We start from the raw sequence: 19,933 nt of genomic DNA on the forward strand, positions 1-19,933 counted from the left end.
ACACAGTGGAAATGCACAGATGCCTGTATGAACTACAGACAAACTCCATTAAAACAAATGAAAAGAGGCTTGTAAATCTTAAGTGGTAAAAATTGGAATGCAAAGAGATGCAGCCAGTGTCTAAGCAACACAGAGGTTAACAGGTCAGAAGGGGCATTTTATTAAAGTTGTGAATGAACATGGAGAACCTATTTGGAGGACTTATCAATATAAAGGAGAGGGTGAAGCCACAGATGGAAGTGCAGAATTGCATGGGCTTTATGGGCACATTCAGCCGGTGTTCATGCTTTCTATGTTTCACCTCACAGTCTATAATCTCTGGTTCCATCAGCATATCAATTGTTAGATCAAACAGGTATGCAGATCTTTGCTGAAAATTAGACTTGCCCACATTACATCATCTGTGAGATTGCTGAAAGTATAAACTGATAGTCGCGCTGCAAGTGAACAGGGCATTGCGTCTGAGGAAATAAGACAAACAACTGGAGAGCGATTTGGAGAGACAGAAATAAACAGTGAGAGCTTTAAGGAGCTTGAAGTAAGTCAATTGAAAGTCATATCAGATAGATAGGGAAATAAACAGAGAGAAAGACTGGATGGGGTTGAGAACTAGGAATTAAATATGAACATCTGAAATTTGGAATTTTTACAATTATGGATTGTGGATTGTCACCTTGTCGTGGTGGAGAAGCTTGTGTGGTCCTGAGATCCTGAGAGCGATGCCGTCTGGAGCTATACTCCTGGTAGGGCCACCCATGATGGTAAAGGTCGAAGGGGAGGACTCTGATAAAGAGCAATCCAAACTACCTCAACGGTGGAACAGGCGGAGGATGATGGCTGACCTTAGTGGAGCATCACAACGGCTGGGTAGGTGGATGAAGGCTGCAGCCGAAAAGGGCCTCCGGTCGTCTTGGACTCCATGCCACTGGATCCTGACCCAGATCTGTCAAGGACCGCGTGTTGGCTGTCTGTGCACCAGTCTCCCCACGTTAAACAAAGTCACGCACTGGCGTCCAACCCTGGAGACACCCATGGTCAGCCATGAATAAAGGGGGCCTAAGAATTTATAATAGTCATGTTTTGATTCCAGGTCTGTTGATTGACAATCATTAACACTTAACATATCATTAAAAGAGTATTTGCATTTTAATCCCTGATCATGCAAGTTTGCAGACTTGGTCTGAATTTGCTGCAAAATTCTGCAACTTCTCAATATTCAATATATTTCAACAAATAAAGGATTGAAGAGTCGCAAATTCTGAAGCCAGAGGAATGAATGTGGAATGAGGGGGAGGAGGTGAGAAATAGGTGTGCGTCCAGGTGGGGCACAGGGGAGGGGGGAGAAAAAGGGGGGTAGGGGGCCTTCACAATTTGCGACTCTTCAGTTGTTCTCTCTCACACCTTCTGCTTTAATCTCTGGCTTTTGTTCCATCCATCTGGTTATTTAATGCCCCCTCACCTGTGTCTGCCCACCCTGTTACCTGCCGTGCTTTGTCTGCTTCTCCTCTCTCCCAGCTTCCCCCCCCCCCCCTCCCATAATAAGTCTGAGTCAGTCTGACCTGAAGCATGACCTATCCATGTCCTCCTGCGATGCAGCCTCAGCCCACTGTTACTACTGTGTCCTGTAGAATTAGTTCATATTCAATGGGCCAGATTGTGCTGGCCCAGTCACTGTACCTCCTCAAAGACAGACACAAATGCTGGAGCAATTTTGCGGGACAGCCAGGCAGCATATACCATACCTCCTCATCTGTACCCACCTTGTCCAGATGTGAAGGGCCCTCAGTTCCTGGAATCCAGCAGTCTGGCCTCAATTGGGATAAAACGGCAAGGAGGATCTATCCCTGAATGTACCTGGCAGCCTCCAACAGCTGGCAGTGGGGCTTTGATGGCTATAAAAGATATAATTGATTTTAATAGTGTTTAAATGTCTCTAACATTTAAAGACATGAACAAAATTGAAATTGTTGGTGGTAATCATAAAATATTAAAAATGATTACATTTGACAAGGTCCCAGTTTCCACATTTCACAGTGCACAGACAGAGGCGTTGGATTTACATAACTTCCAAATGATTGATCGCTAATAGTTTAGAATCCTCGGCATCCGCCCACAAAATATACAAAATCTGACCATTGGTTTCATAATTATTGCAATAGTTAGCATTTTGTTGCGAATAAAGAGGGTGAGAATAAAAGTTTAGAAATGAATTAGGTGAATGACAAAAAATAAAAGGCTCTATGCCCGAGTGCAGGCCTGGCCTACTACCGCAGTAACGAGAACCAGCCTGGAGAGTTTGTCGTCGAGCCCGGCTTCTGCACATCCCTGGACCGGTGAGGAAGGGAGTAAGAACGAGGGCCGGTAGGTGGATGGCCGGCGGGAGAGAATGCAGGGACTCGATGGGGGAGAGGGCCGCTGGAGGCCCTGCAGCAGCCTGGAGCTCGGCTAAGTGGCCCACCGAGCCACAGCAATATTCCAACTGCAGGCCCTGCCCTCTCGGAGAGGAAAGGCCACCGAGCCCGGCCCCTGCTCGCCCCGTGGATCAGGAATCGGAGAGTGGGTGGAAAGAGACAGCGAGAGAGGCAGACGCTGGACAAAGGGCCCGTTGACAGAACCGAGGGGGGGGCGTCGGACCTTCCACGTCCTCAAGGTCGGCTGTGGGAGGCATCCTCCCCTTCCCTCAGGGATCAAGGGCTGAAGAGGGCCAGGCATGGAGAGGGACACCGGTTCGCGAGATGACCAAAATGGAGGTGACGGCTGCAACAGGTCTTTGTGGCCTGCTGTAGCTGGGACTGTAAAATGGCGCCAAAATAGCGCCTCTTGCACATGGACTCGGTGGGCTGTTCTGTACATTCTGTACTAACCTGAGGCAATTGTGTTTATGTACGGGGATAGTCCTGCTGATCCGTATGCAAAAAATGTATTTCACTGTATCTGGTACACATGATGATAAAGAAACCGTGGGAGCATCTGATGAATGACAGTAGTTATAGTTAAAGCTGCTAAAGGACTGGTTCCCTTAAGAGTCCCATGTCTGCTTCGAGAATACCCTGGGACTTAATTCCCAATCAGTGCTGTTAACTGCTTAGTCCAAGTAATAGAAGGAGCATAAGAATGAGCTGGCAGCATGTGATCCAGACAGCATTCCTATCCAGTGGCACAATATGGGAAGTACATATGACTAAGCATCGTGTGAGAACAGAAATGAACTTGGCTGTGTTCAACCTCATGGATTTAATCCAACCATACTTACTTTTCAGGATCATAAATAACCAATGGTACTCATGAGAGAAATTACTGAGGGAAAATGGAAACCAATAAAAGGCAAAACATTCGCTAGACAGGAAAAGGTTGGCAACAAAAACGTTAATATACCGGGCACCTAAAAAATCTACACCATAAGTATTTCTAATAATCTCAATAAATTGCAGCTAGGTACCATTTAATGCAGAGAGGCAATACATAACACACAGTAACATTGCTACGGTGATTAGGAGTAAGTGCATGCATCATTTAAGGTGGAATGAAAAATAGAAAATTGTAGATATTTGAGTAGACATCAGATGTTTAATAATGGCAAACGACAATAGTATGAGCAAGAAATAGATGTTGTATAACTGAATTTGTGGAACAAAATAGACACGTGAAACATGGTCATTTCATGTCCTAAGATGAGTCATTAAGTGAGGAACTGCGTAATCCTGAACTCCCATGCCCGAAACCTGAACAAATAAAATGGTTCAGCAATAAGTCATGTAACACGCCAACACAAATTTTAGAATAATTAAGTAATGTTTGTCACTTATATTGCTCACAGATTTCTCTGGGTTTTTGGTTGAGATGGTTCATACTACTGATTTCTACACAAGGTATTTGTCATCTACCTATATACAACTGGAACCATACAACAGTGAGTCCATCAACTAACCAGGTTGATGAATACCCACTGAAGGTCACAAGATTTCTTTGATGTTAAATGCACAGAATAATATTGGATGTGCTTTGTGTTTTGATTCCAAAATTCAGTTACATTGCCTTAAATGGAACAGAATATATTAAATAATATTGCATGTGCTTTGTATTTTGATTCCAAAATTCAGTTATATTGCCATTAATAGAACCAAACTTCAGGAGCAATATGCAATACAACAACATTGACTTGTGCATTTAGTGCATGTGATGCAGAGACAATTTATACAATCCAGACTCTGAACCAGAAAATGTAAAGTAAAATATTTGACCCAACATAAAATCATGCACAGAAATAAGAATAACTAGGTGGAAAGGAAGCTGAAATACTGCAAAGTAAAACAAAGTTCTTTAATGTGTATGTTTTAAATCTCCCACAATAATTACATCATGGATTGAATCTTCTTGCTTATAAATCAACCTTACTGTACCACTGAGATTATTTGGCAGTAATTAACAAACCATTAAAAAAAATACTTATATCTGTATGCACCAGTACTAAATTGTTCTGACATATATAGTGGGTAACTATTCAGTAAGTGCCACAACTTCATGCATGCCTGTACTTGGGGCCACACTTCTCACCGTGGTTTGAACATAGTGAAGGGCAACTTCCAGGTTTCTACTCCTGACTGACCACAAGTTGATTCTCCAAGTTGATCTTTGATTTACCACATAACAGCGATTGCAGATGGCCTCACCAAAATCCCCACTGCAAAATCTGAGCAATTACCTACAGGCTTCAGTTTGTGAAACATATCGGACTCATTTTTATTCACTTCCTATTTTAACTAGCAACTGGAAAGTAGAACGGTTTAAAAATATTGCTCCCCAGTTTAATTAGCTTCCTCCGTAATAATATGAAAAATATGAGTACTTAATCTTGGATGTAGTAGACCCTTCCAGTTCACTAAGTAAATCCAGTATTATGGATGCCCACCCCCTCTGGCAGCCCATTCAGCTGCTTGATCACCTCAGGCATCCAAGCCTCGTTCTTCAAAGTCCAGAAACTGTTCACTCTTTGTAGTGTAACGTGGATTGGACCGACACACATACACCGCGCTCTCGCCCTGCTGCTAATGAGCATTTAAAAAAATATTTTGTTTTTATTTTATTATTCTAAAATAAAATATTTATTTTATCCACCCATTTCTGTGGCCTATAGCTCTGCGTACAATACCCCAGTGAGATGCTTATTTCCAAAGCTAAAGCACACTCACTTACTCACTTATTCTGTTGTCCCTCTTAGTTAATCCTGCTTACTTTATCATTTTGATAGCTAATAAAGATTGGCATTATTTGATGTTTGAAATTCCTCCAAGACTGATATTTTCCAATAATAGGCCTGATGAGGCTGTATTTTTTTATGAACACAACCCCAGCAGATCTATTAATTGCCATAGTTGTTCAACCTACAAACAACTCAAAATTTATGATTAAAAGAATCCTTCATCGCCATGTTGTTTATCAATGTTGCTGGGAAAATGGTTTAAATGATTTTGGTTTGGACACGATGAGACAATGCACTGCTGCTCACAATGGCCCCACTCTAAGGGAGACCTCTCCAAAAATGGCCACCAACAGTTAGGTTTAAATCTCTTTCATCCCTCTCCTCTCCTACAGCCATTATCATTATGTGCTCATCGCTCTTTCTCTCAGTGCTAATACTAGGCTTTAATTCAGCCTTCAGAGCTGGAAAAGTAGAATCCAGAATGATTAAACCTCCCACTGTGCACCGAGAAAATGCCAATCAAAGTCCTGCCATCCAGAACTGAGCGATTATAGATGTGCTTATTGAGAGGCAGGCAGACGGTCAGAAAAGTGGGAGGCTGGGGCCAGGCTGAAATATTACACGATTGATCATCTCATTGTTTTTTGTCCCACAGCAGCACCTGTGGAAACAGCTTGCAGCAAAAAGTACGAACTAACCAAGGTACAAGTCACACTCATGCAGTTTACAGTGACTGTAACAGCAAAAATTCCCATTACGTGCAGCATAAAGTCATGGGATATATTAGTAAAGACATGCTGCACATAAAGAGAATATATTTTGGAACATATTTAGAATAAAGTAAAAAGCAACTTGCCTGAAATTACAGCTAGTGTCCACATGATAACATTATATAAAAATTACTGAAAAATTGTTTGAGAATTTATCAACTAAATCTATTTAATCCCTCCTGAATAAACAATGAAATATCTTTTGTGCAAACATTTTGCTCCTATTCACAAAAAAACATAAATGAAAATAATATAGCAAAATACAAAATATTCCCAAGTGGTATCTCTGAGGCTTCATCCTCTGACTAACATTTTAAAGAGCCTTGGAAATAACTGAAGTGTTGTGCAAAGCCATCAATGGGTTTTCCTTCACATAAGTTCTGCAGATCTAGCCAACGACAACATAAGAAATTAGTCCCATATTTGTGGGGTTGCTCTATGTAATGTGCAGTTTCCATAAATATAAAACTTTGAAAAACATTCTTTATCAATAGGTTGTTCATTCAGTGGATTAGAGACATTGATCTTAATATTAACTATAAAAAGACGTGTTAATATCGTAATAATAATTACCGTGAGATGAACATTTTGAACAACATCAGTGTTCATTTTGGAAGTGGAGGGGAAGCAAAATTTGTGATGCACAGCGAACATTTGTGTTACAACCTTATATTGAAACTTCTATTTAACAATTTGTTAATGTTGCTTCAAAGGAATCCTTGCTTAGCTGCCCTTTCTTTCTGCCTGGTTCTTTGGTGACTGTTGTAGTCTTAATCAAAATAAATATCAAATGAGGATTTGGCTTGGAAACACTTCCTAAATTGGAAATGGAAAACATAGTTTTTGTTACTAACTTGACGCAGCTAAAATTTGAATAAAGCATATACAATCTTTGTGAAATAAGTTCCATTGATTTGGAATCAAAGTGGTGATCTGAACCTTAGATGAAAGAGGAAAGTACAACAAGAAAATCTGCAGAGGGAATTGACGAGAAAGTTAGTTCTGGTTGTTGAGAAATCATACACATGTTAATGTTCAATGAACCTGCATTGCCACTATACCAGTCCAGAATAATTATTCTCAGTGGGTGGCAAACAGATGTCCGGCTGTGGATTGATTTAAATCTTGCCTGCTTCTAATCTAACACTTTAGTCCTACAGTCGCTTTAAAAAAAAAATGCAAAGGTTTTTGAAAGAAATTCATTTAAATTAGACCCATCAAAGGAGTCCGCAAGTTGATAAAACAAATGAAGATGACCTTTTTCAGGGACCATTTCAAAGAGCAGTTTTGTAATCTCACACTTGAAAATGAAAATTCCATAGGGTTAAAGATCACATTTTTACAAACTTTAGCAATTGTTTGTGTTCGCTGAAAGTACTCCAATTTGCATTTTGTTCACCTGCCCCATCCCATTAAGTCTAAGGTAGAGGCAAAAAGCTGGAATAAGTCAGCAGGTCAGGCGGCATCTCTGGAGAAAAGGAATAGGTGGCGTTTCAGGTCAAGACCCTTCTTCAGACTGTATGGTGAGGTGGTTCATTTGGAAATAATGGTGTTTATACAAAGTTCCCTTGGTCACAGATTCTGGATTGCAAGGTGCTAGGTGCATCCTTAAGTTAAAATATTCAAATAATAACATTGACTTTCCCCTAGAAAGAAAAATAATTTGCCTTCTTTTCCCAAAATCTCTAAGAACAAAGAAAAGTTTTATTTATTTGACATTATTTTTTTACTTTGTAAATTAATCACCTGCAACAAATTAAATCAAAAATGCGCCTGTCGTTTTAGCTTTAAATATCCTCAAGAGCCATCTCATTTTATCCCTGTCAGACAAAAATGCTGGAGAAACTCAGCGGGTGAGGCAGCATCTATGGAGCGAAGGAAATAGGCAACGTCTTGGGTCGAAACCCTTCTTCATTTTATCCCTGCTTCTTGCAGGAAAGGGTTAAAATAAGGCACCACCTCTGCACAAAAACAGCACTTTGTCCCCCCGATTCAAAGCAGCTTCAAAAGGGAAATAGTCAGCAGAGCAAACATACTTTAAGAACAGCATTTCTTACAGCGGTGCCAGTGGAAATGGTAGGTCTGGCCCTGAAATGAAACTTTGGATGTTGGGCTGTTTGCCTTCGCTTCAGCTAAATTTCCTCAGAGTTCAGAGCGTACGTGGCTGGAAGCCTTCGGTGGAAAGAAAGAGGTGGAGGGGGGGAGGGGGGGGGGGGGGGGGGGGGTTACACCCTCCAAATGACACCTTACTCTCCGGGCTATAACAAGCATTGAGATGCCCATCCGGGAGAACAATCTCTCAGGGATGAATTGGGCTGCAAACTGATGCATGCCATACGTGGTAAGCGAACAGAGACTAGGAGCCAGAGTTATGATTAATTTAAATTGAGAGGAATCAAATGCTCGCGTAAAATAATATTCCCTTACTTGAGTAAGGGAACCGAGGGTTTTAAACGCACTGTAAGAATTCATTGTGACAATGGTGATAATGCGGAGATTGTTCGTGGAGGAATCCCTTTGTTGCTGTTTTCACTCTTGAGTGGGTGCAGAATGCGTGCCTTTGCACTATGCAAATATGTCCCTAGCGCCTTTGTTTACACACTTCCACGAATGACGTGCATTCTTAGGGCATGAAATAAAAACAAGAATATATGTTGTTAGTCATGCTAAAGTGATTACCCTTATGTGAAAAATTGTGATTAAATGCTAATTAGTAATAACAAATGATAATGTGATACTCAGTGGAGCCACTGTACTCTGTACAAAGAGAATGTGCTGTCCGAAAATACAAGAACTGTTTCCATGTATTTTTTGGGCTGATTGTTCTCAATCACTTATCGAACTCATGCGAGAGGGGGCTGGTGTTTCTAAGAACATTTCAGAGCAACGGGCGAGTGTGAGAGACGACATTCACGAAGGCAGCGCAGAACAATTTAATGGCCCACCGCTCGTCAGGAGCAGAGCAGGGCTGATACACTGATTCCCACCGACCTCTTTCTGCCGCCGAAGTGAGTGACCTCAAATGGCCCTTGTAAAGGCAAGGATAATGAATGGTTGTCAATACACCAGGCAGTGCTTCCGTGGACAGGTCCGATGGCGTCACAGCCGTAACTTTCAGACGAGAATCTGAAAAGGCTGGAATCTTGAGCAAAGCACAATGTGCTGGAGGAATTCGGCATCTGTGGAGGGAATGGACGCAACGTTTCTAGTCGGGACCCTTCCTCGGACAGACTGGGGTTGGCGGGGGTGGGGGGGGGAATGCTGAAAAAGAGGGATGGGGGCCAGGATAAAACCTGGGAATTGGTAGGAAGGAATTTGCAGATACTGGTTTAAACTTTAGATAGACACAACAAGCTGGAGTAACTCAGCGGGACATACAGCATCTTTGGAGAGAAGGAATGGGTGACGTTTAGGGTCGAGACCCTTCTTCAGACTCGTCCAGTCTGAAGAATGATCTCGACCCGAAACGCCCCCCATTCCTTCTCTCCAGAGATGTTGGCTGTCCCGCTGAGTTACTCCAACATTTTGTGTCTATCTGGGAATAGGTGGGTAAGATGGGTCTGATTAGCAGATGGGACTTGTGACAAAGGGCAGAGGTGAAAAGGATACAAAGGGGTGTCAGATGAGGAGAGAAAGCAGAGCGAATTGTAAGGCTAGAGGGAGCAATGTGGGTGGAAAGGGGGAGGAGAGAGGGGAAACGGGATAAAGGGGAAATGGGGACGTGGATGGGAGATGAGCGTAAGGGAAGGAGCAGTGTTACTAGAATTGCGTGTGCACTGGGATGGGAGGGCGGGGTTGGGAAAGAGATGGGCGATGTATTACTTTGAATTTGGAGAATTCAATGTTCAAATTACAGCTTAATGTTCCACTTTTTTCTCTCCTTTAGGGAGTCGAGAACAGGAAAACAAAAGTGTAATTTCTAACTGGGTAGATAGAGGCACAAGTGGAGACGGAGCGGACGAACGTCCTGAAAGTTACTAACATCGCGAAGTGACACCATAACATAACATTTACTTGTAAGCACATTACTGAGGAATGAACCATACAGTGCACGATATGTTTATTGCTGGGAGAGATAAATGGAGATCTGTCCTGTGCATCTTTAATAATAATTTCCGCAAAGGCCCACTGACAACAACTGTTCAAATAGAAATCTGGTATTGTAAAATGTTACTGAACTTACACTGACCAAAATATTTTCCATACATAACTTCGTGTGTTCTTGCTTTACGCATGGGTGCCTGAATAATAATTCTGAATAAATCGTTTAAGGATATTTGCACCGTGATTTCCACAATGTTATAAGATATTTTGATAAGTGAGATGCGCCATTTAACGAGAAAAGAACAAAGTTATTTTTTTAAAATAAGTTGTGATTCATGTACTTTAAAAAAAGATCAAAAGTGATCCTCTTTTTAAAGTTTGACCAAACTGATTGCATTCCATAACATAACTCAATGCAAAGACTAGACTTTGATTCTGGCCTTTATTTTCAAGTTACACAGGCTTTTTTTCTCCTGAGGTTAGGCTCCCTTCAATGTGAGCTCTGTGATTCCTTCATCTCCCTCTCCATGGAAACCATCAACATCCTGGCAAAAACGCACCTCACCCAGACAAGGGCATATTCTTCCCCATCCAGCATCTGGACACTTTTAACAAACTTGCTGCTTGTCCTTCGACCACAACAGGCCTTGCACTTCCGCCTGATTCCATTGAAAGTAAAATATGAGCTTTTGATGTTTTGCAATTAGGGAATATCGCAAGAAACGCAGTTTCTGCGCTGGTGTAAACTTTCAGCAAAAACATACTTCGGAACTGATAAAGATGCCCATCGAGCAACTCAACATCAACTACGAATGATCGTGTGGTAGGAAATACAGAAATCAATACACTTTACCGGAAACAGAGCGTTGAAACGATCAACCTAGAAAAATAATATATTTCCTCTTGTGGATTCGAAATTGTTGGATTGGTGCCAGTGAATCATTTCATTCTTTATGCAGAAACATTCGAAGTTGCATTGGCTCGTGGGGCAATTTGTGAGAAGTGAGGGAATTAATTAAATTAATCCAACTTGAACACCCATGCCCAATGTTACATCTGAACATATAATTGCCAGCCCTGAGCCCGTTCAGCCTGGTTGAATATATATACAAATGAAAAAAAGGTTTCCTTGTTGTTTTTCTGGTCAGTTCTGTCAGTCCCACAACCAGAAAATCACTTCTGTGAAATTAAGTTGATCTCAAAACAAATTGCAGTATCACCAGATACCTGTAACAGGACCCTTTTCTTGCTCTGTGAGAATGTAAAAAATAACATTAGCAGTGTGGGAGTCTTGTGGTGAGTGGCTCCTGGACACAATTGAGTTGCAGCCTCAGTTAAACAAGGGGCAGAGCACCATGGCATATGGTGATGGCTGTGGCTGGAGATGACAGGGGGGCCTCATTGAAACTTACAGAATACAAAAATAATAAAGTGGATGTGGAAAGGATGCTTCCACTGGAGGGAGAGTCTAGGACCACAGGTCATAGCCTCAGAATTAAAGAATTAAAGAATTAATTTAGAAAGGAGGTGAGGAGGAATTTCTTTAGTCAGGGGATAGTTAATCTGTGGAACTCATTGCATTATGTGGAGAAGGCAGGAAAACTGGATTAGGATGCAGAGATCAGCCATGATTGAATGACGGAGTAGACTCAATGGGCCGAATGGTCTAATTCTACTCCTATAACTTGTGAACTTGTGAAGGTGGCAGTACTAATGCTATCATGCCATCATCCTTTCAAACCCTACAGCCATCCAGAAGCAGATTTCCAAATATAACTTACAGACTTTCTAAAATATCAGGTTTAGGGGAAGAAGGATGAAATTAAACATGATTCAACAAATGTTTTAAAAGCATTTTACTTATTCTATCATTTTCAAGTTCCAAATGGTCAGAAATGTTTAGTGTTTGGCTACATTGATTGACACCATGAGGAGAATTAGATACTTGGAGTAATTCTTATTCCATTTATTGTTATGTTGTAATCAAAGGAAAAGCTCTTTGCCTTGGTCTGTCCACCTCATCGGCAATAGTTCAGAATATTATTCTAAATCTTGCATCAACTGAATTGAATACCAGTTGATTTTGCAGAGACTCCATGCAGCATGACATAACAAGTCCTTTGTGACAATTAGGGTGAGGCACATTGAAGATGGATTGTGAGGGAAAGGAACAAACATACTATCCCTTTACATGCCTGAGAAATTCACCTAAAAGTGCCAGCTTTTCAAACCCCATTGTTGTTTTTCCAATGTATTTGATTTGTTGGGAGATGACCTCCAGTAAGAAGTGAAGCTTCACTCCACTGTTACAGCTCACAATTACAATGGTCATTTCACCAAGATACCAGAAGGAAACCAAGACAGAGCCACCTGTACCTCAAAAGGAACTCAACATAATTCAGGAATTGCAAGAAAATAAACCCTTTTCTGTACCTCACGAACAAAAGCTTGATGCGGTGATAGAAGTGCCATTCATAAGGTCATAAGTGATACGAGCAGAATTAGGGCATTCGGCCCATCAAGTCTACTCCGCCATTCAATCATGGCTGATCTATTATTTCCCTCCTAACCCCATTATCCTGCCTACTCCCCATAACCCCTGACATAATTCCTGGTCAGAGTTTGTAACTTTAACAATATGAAGCTGACCAGCAGTAAGCAAACTGGAGTTTTGCATTAATCAATATCAAACAGCATTGTCAGCAGCTATGTATTTTTTATGATTCGTATATTTCTGCATTAAAATCACCTGAGGCTTATTTTTATTATCTTGTTTGTGCAAATTGGAAGTGAGTCATCTTAATTCAGTGCAGTTAGTTCTACAGCAATTTTAAAGGCTTTTTCCCCCTCCACATCTACCTCTCTGATGTATTCCTCCCATCCACGGATATATCACAGGATGGATGTATATTTCAATTGATAACATAGCTGTTCGTCACTCTGGCAGCAGCAATGCTCAAATATAGTCATCATCTCATATTCTATATAGCTTTGGAGAGACTGATAACCTCACTTTAGGAATAGCCCTCGTGTAAGAATAAAATAAAACAGTTTTTGAAATAGCAGGAGGGTCTGGCTAAATGGCTCACAGCAGAACCGTAAAACTCTCAAATAATCATCCCATCTATGAAGATATATTTCGGTGCTCCATACAAGATATAAACCATTTTACAATTATATTATTTCAAATTATATTAGCATTCTCCTAAAAGACTAATCCAAGATCCTGAAGTATAAACCCATTTTACGTTATTGTTGGATTTACTGATGGTCACAATCAAGAAGAAAACCAACTGTTTTTACTGCAGCAGTGTGCAACCAAATGTCTCAGAAGGAGCAAACGAGATTTATATATAGTGGTTCTCACTTCCACTCTCAAGTGTGAGGTCCGTTACTCCTTAAAGGCTTTGTAAATGAAATCGAGGTCACGAATCAGACTTTTTAAAATTCTAAACTCCTCTGTTTAAAAATTAAAATGCCCCAATTTCACCCTATCTATATAACGCTCAAATCATATCATGGTGTTTGTTTAATATTAATAATTTATGTGTTGCTTAGATATTGATTACAGGCACTGATCTCTGAACTGTTTGTGCGTTACATGCCACTAATGCATTAAATCCTTTTGTTAAAGTATTGAAAAGCAACACTGCTGAAAAGAACATGCAAGAGGTTGTTCGCGTTATATATGTAACAAATACCGAGGATTTAACGCAACGGAATTTAATGGGGGAATCAGATATCACATGTCTTAATTGGGGAACTTGAATGACGTTGTGATTGGCCTTGGGTCTCACGATTAAGGCTCTGTTAGGCTTGCTTTTTCTTTACATACACTGGCCTTTTCCGTTGAGTGATAAAATTCCGTCTGATCCACAACGGGGACGTGGCTTCTCTCCTCCTCCTTCTCCCCCCCCCCCCCCCCATATAATTAACGGTTTACTAATAAAAAATAATGGGAAATGTAACATTGATGATTCCCAATAAGTTTTTGTTAGCAGGCTGTTAATTATTAATTAAAACGGACAGGCCTCTGCTTTTCATTGAAAGACGAATTTCACATCTAATATTTCAATGGCACCTTACACAATCCTCCATCCACAAGCTTGATGGCAGAACATGGTCATGGGTTAAAGCGAGGGTCGGCAAAATACAAACTGACCCTTCCTTGAATATAAAGTGTGTGACCCGAAGATTACTGAGGGATATCATGAAGATAACGTGACTGGCGTGTCTATTTATACACTGCATGCTCACAACAAACCCTCTCAAAGTTATGTACGCAATGAATTGCTTTTTTTTTTTAAGTACCGGATACTGTGAACACTGTTCTAGAGTAGTTTTAACCTTACGAGCTGCCGAGGGTTATTTGAATCCTGGGATAAGACAACTGCCAAGTTAACAAATAGGAGTGACAACTCTAATCACGTTGCCACTCCCTCAGCACTTGCATTCCCCACGTTAGAACCGTGACCGCAATTCCAGTGCACGTAATTGGCCGTGAGGCGATTTGGGGCGTCCTATGAGCCATGTCAAGTCGCCATATCGATACAAATCTTTTTTTTTACCACTGCGCGGCCACACGACTCACTTAAGGCAGCGCTCCTACTGAATGGTGTGCATGGTTGTTCCTGAGGTAGTGCTCCCTCATGCGAGGCTTTGGGCATGATCCAGTGCTGTTAATTTAGGACGAACGATAGATAGATGGTTCAGTATCTCACTTTCCAACAAGAACAGTCGTACTTTCTCGCCCTTTTTGCCGAATAGTCTCTATAACTTTCAAAAGATATTCCACATCTCCTGAATTGCAATTGTTTTTAAGTCGGAGACAGGGTACCGGTGAGTGGCACTGCATTTCACAGAGGATTAATGTTGGGGTGAATTCGGACTAGTGATTTGACCATTCACCTAGGCAGAAATGACACTCGCCCCAACCATTCGGGAGATGAGACAGACACAAAATGTTGGAGTAACTCAGCGGGTCAGGCAGCATCTCTGGAGAGAAGGAATAGATGACGATTCGGGTCGAGACCCTTCTTCAGACTGAGGACCAGGGGAAAGAGAGACGAGACCGGATTTGCTCAACCTGCCTCACTGAGATCCCTCACACTTGTGGCCCGCCAGCCCCCATATGTAACCGTGAAAGTAAATCACACTTTTAACGTGACCTGTAAATGAGCGAAAGCCGGGTTAATCGATGCGAATAAAGAAAAGGACATCAGAAATAGTCCAGAAAGACACGGCGATGCGAGGAAGCAAGCTTGAAGATAAACAACCGCGCACACACACACACACACAACCACACAATATTATTCACATATATTTCACTCAACAGAAATGTTTTCTTTACGAAAACCGTACAGCGGTTGCATATTTTGATAAAGTGGGCATCTACAAACCTCTAATTCAAAACTTGAGAAGACATCAGCCTCTAGTTTAAAATAAAACTTCAGCTGAGTTTTAAGGCGAGAAAAACTATTATTTCCTAATAAGTGTCAATCAAATTGCAGCCCGTGAAGTGTGCAAACTTACCATCTTTCCCAAGCGCTCAGTTTCGTAATGAGAGTCCACTGTGTGAAGAAAACTTGCAAAGCAAAGAAACGCACTAAATAAGAGGGATAGATGCATCCACGGTGAGATTTGCGGGACTAATGGGAATTAAGGGCGATGTAAAACGTGCATGTGGGTCTAGAGTTATGGTGCCTTGCAAAGTACGATCTAACATTAAAATGCCCTAAATTAACATTAAAGAACGTGCTTGTGTTTATAAGAGACTTCCCCTGCAGCGGGGAGACCTGCACTGAATGCTATTCTGCAATTCATAGAATTGGTAATTTGCTGTGGAGCGAAAAAAAAGAGACGTGAAGAGAAACATAATCAACCAGGACTGTTTAGCCGAAAGTGTATTCCCCTGAGGGTGGAGTGAAATGAGTATTAACCATAAAAATAAACAAATTAGAAACTTATCTTTCAGTTATTCAGATGGATTGTTCCAACAATAAACCAGATATAATTATCTCGATTCTGATCTTTATAAACGTGGATGAATTGAAACAAATAAGTCATATTTGTCTCAATCCCGCTTTGTTGGTGTGATAATGATGTACAACTGTGTTTTTGCACAGAACTCGTTTATTTTGCAGCTCGGTTTCCCTGAAAATAAAAGGTCGTTCGTTTTTTACTTCTCCAAAGCAGCCACAGTAACCGGCTGTGTACACAAAAACAAAGCGGAAACAAACAACATTATAGGTGGGTGTGAAACAGCCCGCAGTCGCGCTTCTTCTGCTGAGAACACTTGCCGGCGGACGTTAAAACACACGCGGGCTATCTTCACTGAGATCATTGGTATTATCTATGAGCAGACCCCAGCCATTTCCGCACTCTTTTATTGTTACTTTTTTTTTTGTTAAATGGGGATTGCTGTGAGATTAGTTTCCCCACGTGGTAACGAATTGCACGGTGACCAATCCCACGCCGACAGACGGGATCCGAAGCCCCGAGCGCCCGTTGACTGGCCAGTCGGCTGCTTCACGTTGGACCAAAGCGGTGTCAGTCAGCGGCAAGTGTCCAATGTGCGTCCGGCTGCGTCTCTAACCAAAGGCACTGAGCTCTCTGCTGGCAAGAAGGGGGCAGGTCGCCGATCAGCGACGAATCAAGAAGCGAAGTCTGGCTGTCAGTCAGAGGGTGTGGGCCAATTGAGCAGGCGGGCGTGTTGTACGATCCTTGCCCCCCTCCCGCTGCTAGGGACTTGGCTCCGCTAAAGCTCTGCAAAGTAGCTGCAACCTGATCAGTTTGGAAGTGCGAGTCATGGCCACCACAGCTTCGGCTCATTACATTCCGAGGAATAACTCGCTCCACTCTAACTCTTTGGTGCATCCGGACTCTGACAGGATGCATCCAGGAACTACCTATAGAGAAGTTCAGAAAATGGTGCAAAATGACTACTTGCATGGGCTGGCCAGCAATGGGCATCCCATTACACACAGCCACCAGTGGCTGTCTTCTGTCACTGACGGGGCACCTTGGGTCACCGCTTCTCACCTCGGACAGCCAGACCCAGTAAAGGCCACTGTGCAGACAGCCAGGGATGACCTTGGAAACAGCCTTCATCACCGGACACATCATATGGTCCATCAACAGACTCATGGCAACCACCCTGGCGGCGGCTGGGGAACGGCGGCGGCGCATCACATCCCGGGGATGCCACCATCCACTAACGGCCACCAACCGCTCATCTACTCGCAGCCGGGGTTCACCAGCCTCAACAGCATGCTGAGCCCACAAACCCAGTCTCTCCACCATGGGATGACGGATGCACTCCACGAGGATCCAGGTGGCCATGACAACCACCAGCAGCATCCTCCGCAACATCACCAGGACCACTCGGATGAAGATGCGCCCACGTCAGATGACTTGGAGCACTTTGCAAAGCAGTTCAAACAAAGGAGGATCAAGCTCGGCTTCACCCAGGCGGACGTGGGCCTGGCCCTGGGCACACTGTACGGCAACGTTTTCTCCCAGACCACCATCTGCAGGTTTGAAGCCTTGCAACTCAGCTTCAAGAACATGTGCAAACTGAAGCCCCTGTTGAACAAATGGCTGGAGGAGACTGACTCCACCTCGGGGAGTCCCACCAGCATAGACAAGATCGCTGCCCAGGGGAGGAAGAGGAAGAAGCGGACGTCCATTGAGATAGGAGTGAAGGGGGCGTTGGAGAATCACTTCTTAAAGTGCCCCAAGCCATCGGCTCATGAGATCACCAGCTTGGCTGACAGTCTGCAGTTAGAGAAAGAAGTGGTCAGAGTTTGGTTTTGTAACAGAAGACAAAAAGAAAAGCGGATGACCCCAGCCGGGATCCCCGGGCACCCAGGGATGGAGGATGTATATTCACAAAGGGACACTCCGCCGCTTCATCACACACTGCAGTCCCCTGTTCAATGACTCTTCCAAACACACACCCACTTCCCACCAAGAAAAAAAGACTAAAAAAAAATTAAACTGGATTTTACAAAGCAAAAAAAAAACTGTCTGAAAAAGGGATCTAGCCAGTGTTGCAGAGACTGTTTATTTAGCACTGGACTGTACTCATGCTTAGGAAAGAGGGAAAACATACATTTCATGCATTTCTTGTGGTAAATCAAGTGGTTATTTTTTTCCCCTGCTGTAGAACAAAGCTTCCCCCCTCCCCGTAATTAATTGACACGGATAATTTGCAAAAGTTGTAACAAAAAATAATCGTTTTCTCTGCTGAATTGTTTCAGGGGATTCCTTAAAGCAGCGGTTTCTCTTAAAGGGTAAGCGAGAGCTGAGTTTAAACAAAAAGTAGACAACCATCGAATTGTCCGCATACAGTCGCAGGTTTGTTAAATGTGGCAGACCGCCGGTGGGGGGAAAAGCGTATATTTATTATCTTGAACTGATCTGTCACGAATTTTATTAAAACAAATATTTATATATAGTTCGCCCTCAGAGGATGTGTCTTGTAAGTAAGTAAAGGACGCCGGAAGATCAATTGTTTTGACTTTTATTTTCTGTGATTTTAAATAAATATTCAAATCGATTCATTGAGAACATGGTCTGACATCCCAGATAAATCAATGTCTTACAAACATCAGTTCTTGTTGAAAACAAACCCTGATTTTGACTGTGCACTTACTTGCGAATTTTGCCCATGAAATGTTGAAGTCATTCTGTCAGATAAATTGTTGGAAACTGAAAGGGAGTACTGACTGAGGACTGAAGTTTTCTGAATCAGTGCAAGCGTTCATTGCCGATCCTGTTTTAACATATAAACAAATCAGGCGAGTTAAGACAAGTTTAAGAAATCAAAGAAAGTGACGTCAGTTAACAACTTTGTAAAAAGGTGTCTTTAAATGTTGGGACGAGGCGGAAACACGTGAATGAAAATAATTGGAGAGTTGAAATGGTCCATTGCTGATCACCCGTTTAAGTTTACCATGTGGAAAATAGAAACAAGTTAAAATGAGGAGTAGTGGGCCCTTTTGCATCGAGATGCACTTAAATGATTGAACTGGTATCGCGTTGTACATTCATTTCGTTTGCTGGTTTCTTTTTACAGCAACAATATATCTTTGATTGTTCTGTAAATGCAAATACGTCAAACATGGCAAACGAGTAAATGTGCCGATGTGCAGGCCACAGTTTACCTCCCCGTTCTTAAATCTTACCGGACGCGAATAATTCTCGGGTCTCCGACCACCACCCCCCTCCCAAAAAAAGAACTCAGGTATTTAAGAACAGATTAACAAACAAAACGCCTCATTCCCCGAGACGCGTTTCCTTTTTCATTTCAGACATTTGAGCAGGAAAAACATAACCGTGCATTTCTGAGAAATCGCTACTATTCCAAGTAGCAGAGTTGCTATTTGATGTAAAGAAGAAATAATTTGGGGTTCCCCTACCACACAATACTGTTTTATTTCTATCTGGATTTTTTTCAAGCTAATTGACATTGTTCTTTTTTTCATCAGGACCTAAGATACTGACCTTGTAAAATAATTCACCTAGACAATTGCCAAAATAAAGTGTACATTATACGTGTTAGAATGTTTACAGATCATCTAAAGAAAGGTGAAGAAGTTAAACCTCGGTGAGTTAAACATTACTTAGGACATAAAGCAGTGGGAAAAGTGGCTTGTTTAGTAATTGGAAAAATAATAATGGTCTGCTTTTTTACTGTACCACTATGTAATATGTAAATATGTTGACTATGTTACATATGTATTTGTTTTTTGGAATTTAATGATTTTGGATGATTTTTTTTGTATGCTTACTAATTCCCAGAGGATATTTTAATATAATTTCCATATGAATTTCCCCCTTGTATTTATTTCATAAACGCGTATTTGAAACTTTCTTTTTCCTGTAGCTCTCATTGGGGTTATGTTACAGCAATTCA

General features: G+C 41.8%; 1 protein-coding gene and 2 long non-coding RNA genes across 3 annotated transcripts; 2 read left to right on the forward strand and 1 right to left on the reverse strand.

The window, feature by feature from the left end:
- Positions 1–997: 997 nt before the first annotated feature.
- Positions 998–15,891, reverse strand: LOC116988527. The gene is made up of 4 exons (XR_004415974.1): positions 15,547–15,891; positions 1,761–1,892; positions 1,560–1,680; positions 998–1,056 (listed from the first exon to the last, which is right to left on the reverse strand). It is a non-coding gene; the product is annotated as an uncharacterized LOC116988527 (long non-coding RNA).
- On the forward strand, positions 8,221–10,246 carry LOC116988528. Its single transcript, XR_004415975.1, has 2 exons — positions 8,221–8,978; positions 9,857–10,246. It is a non-coding gene; the product is annotated as an uncharacterized LOC116988528 (long non-coding RNA).
- A 764-nt stretch (positions 15,892–16,655) lies between the features above and the next one.
- LOC116988529 (POU domain, class 3, transcription factor 1-B-like) lies at positions 16,656–18,796 on the forward strand. The gene has a single exon (XM_033045329.1). It carries the CDS (start codon positions 16,822–16,824, stop codon positions 17,953–17,955), a length of 1,134 nt encoding a protein of 377 aa, XP_032901220.1. The 5' UTR covers positions 16,656–16,821; the 3' UTR covers positions 17,956–18,796.
- Positions 18,797–19,933: the final 1,137 nt, after the last annotated feature.

Source organism: Amblyraja radiata, chromosome 27 (assembly GCF_010909765.2).
Source record: "Amblyraja radiata isolate CabotCenter1 chromosome 27, sAmbRad1.1.pri, whole genome shotgun sequence".
NCBI lineage: Eukaryota > Metazoa > Chordata > Chondrichthyes > Rajiformes > Rajidae > Amblyraja > Amblyraja radiata.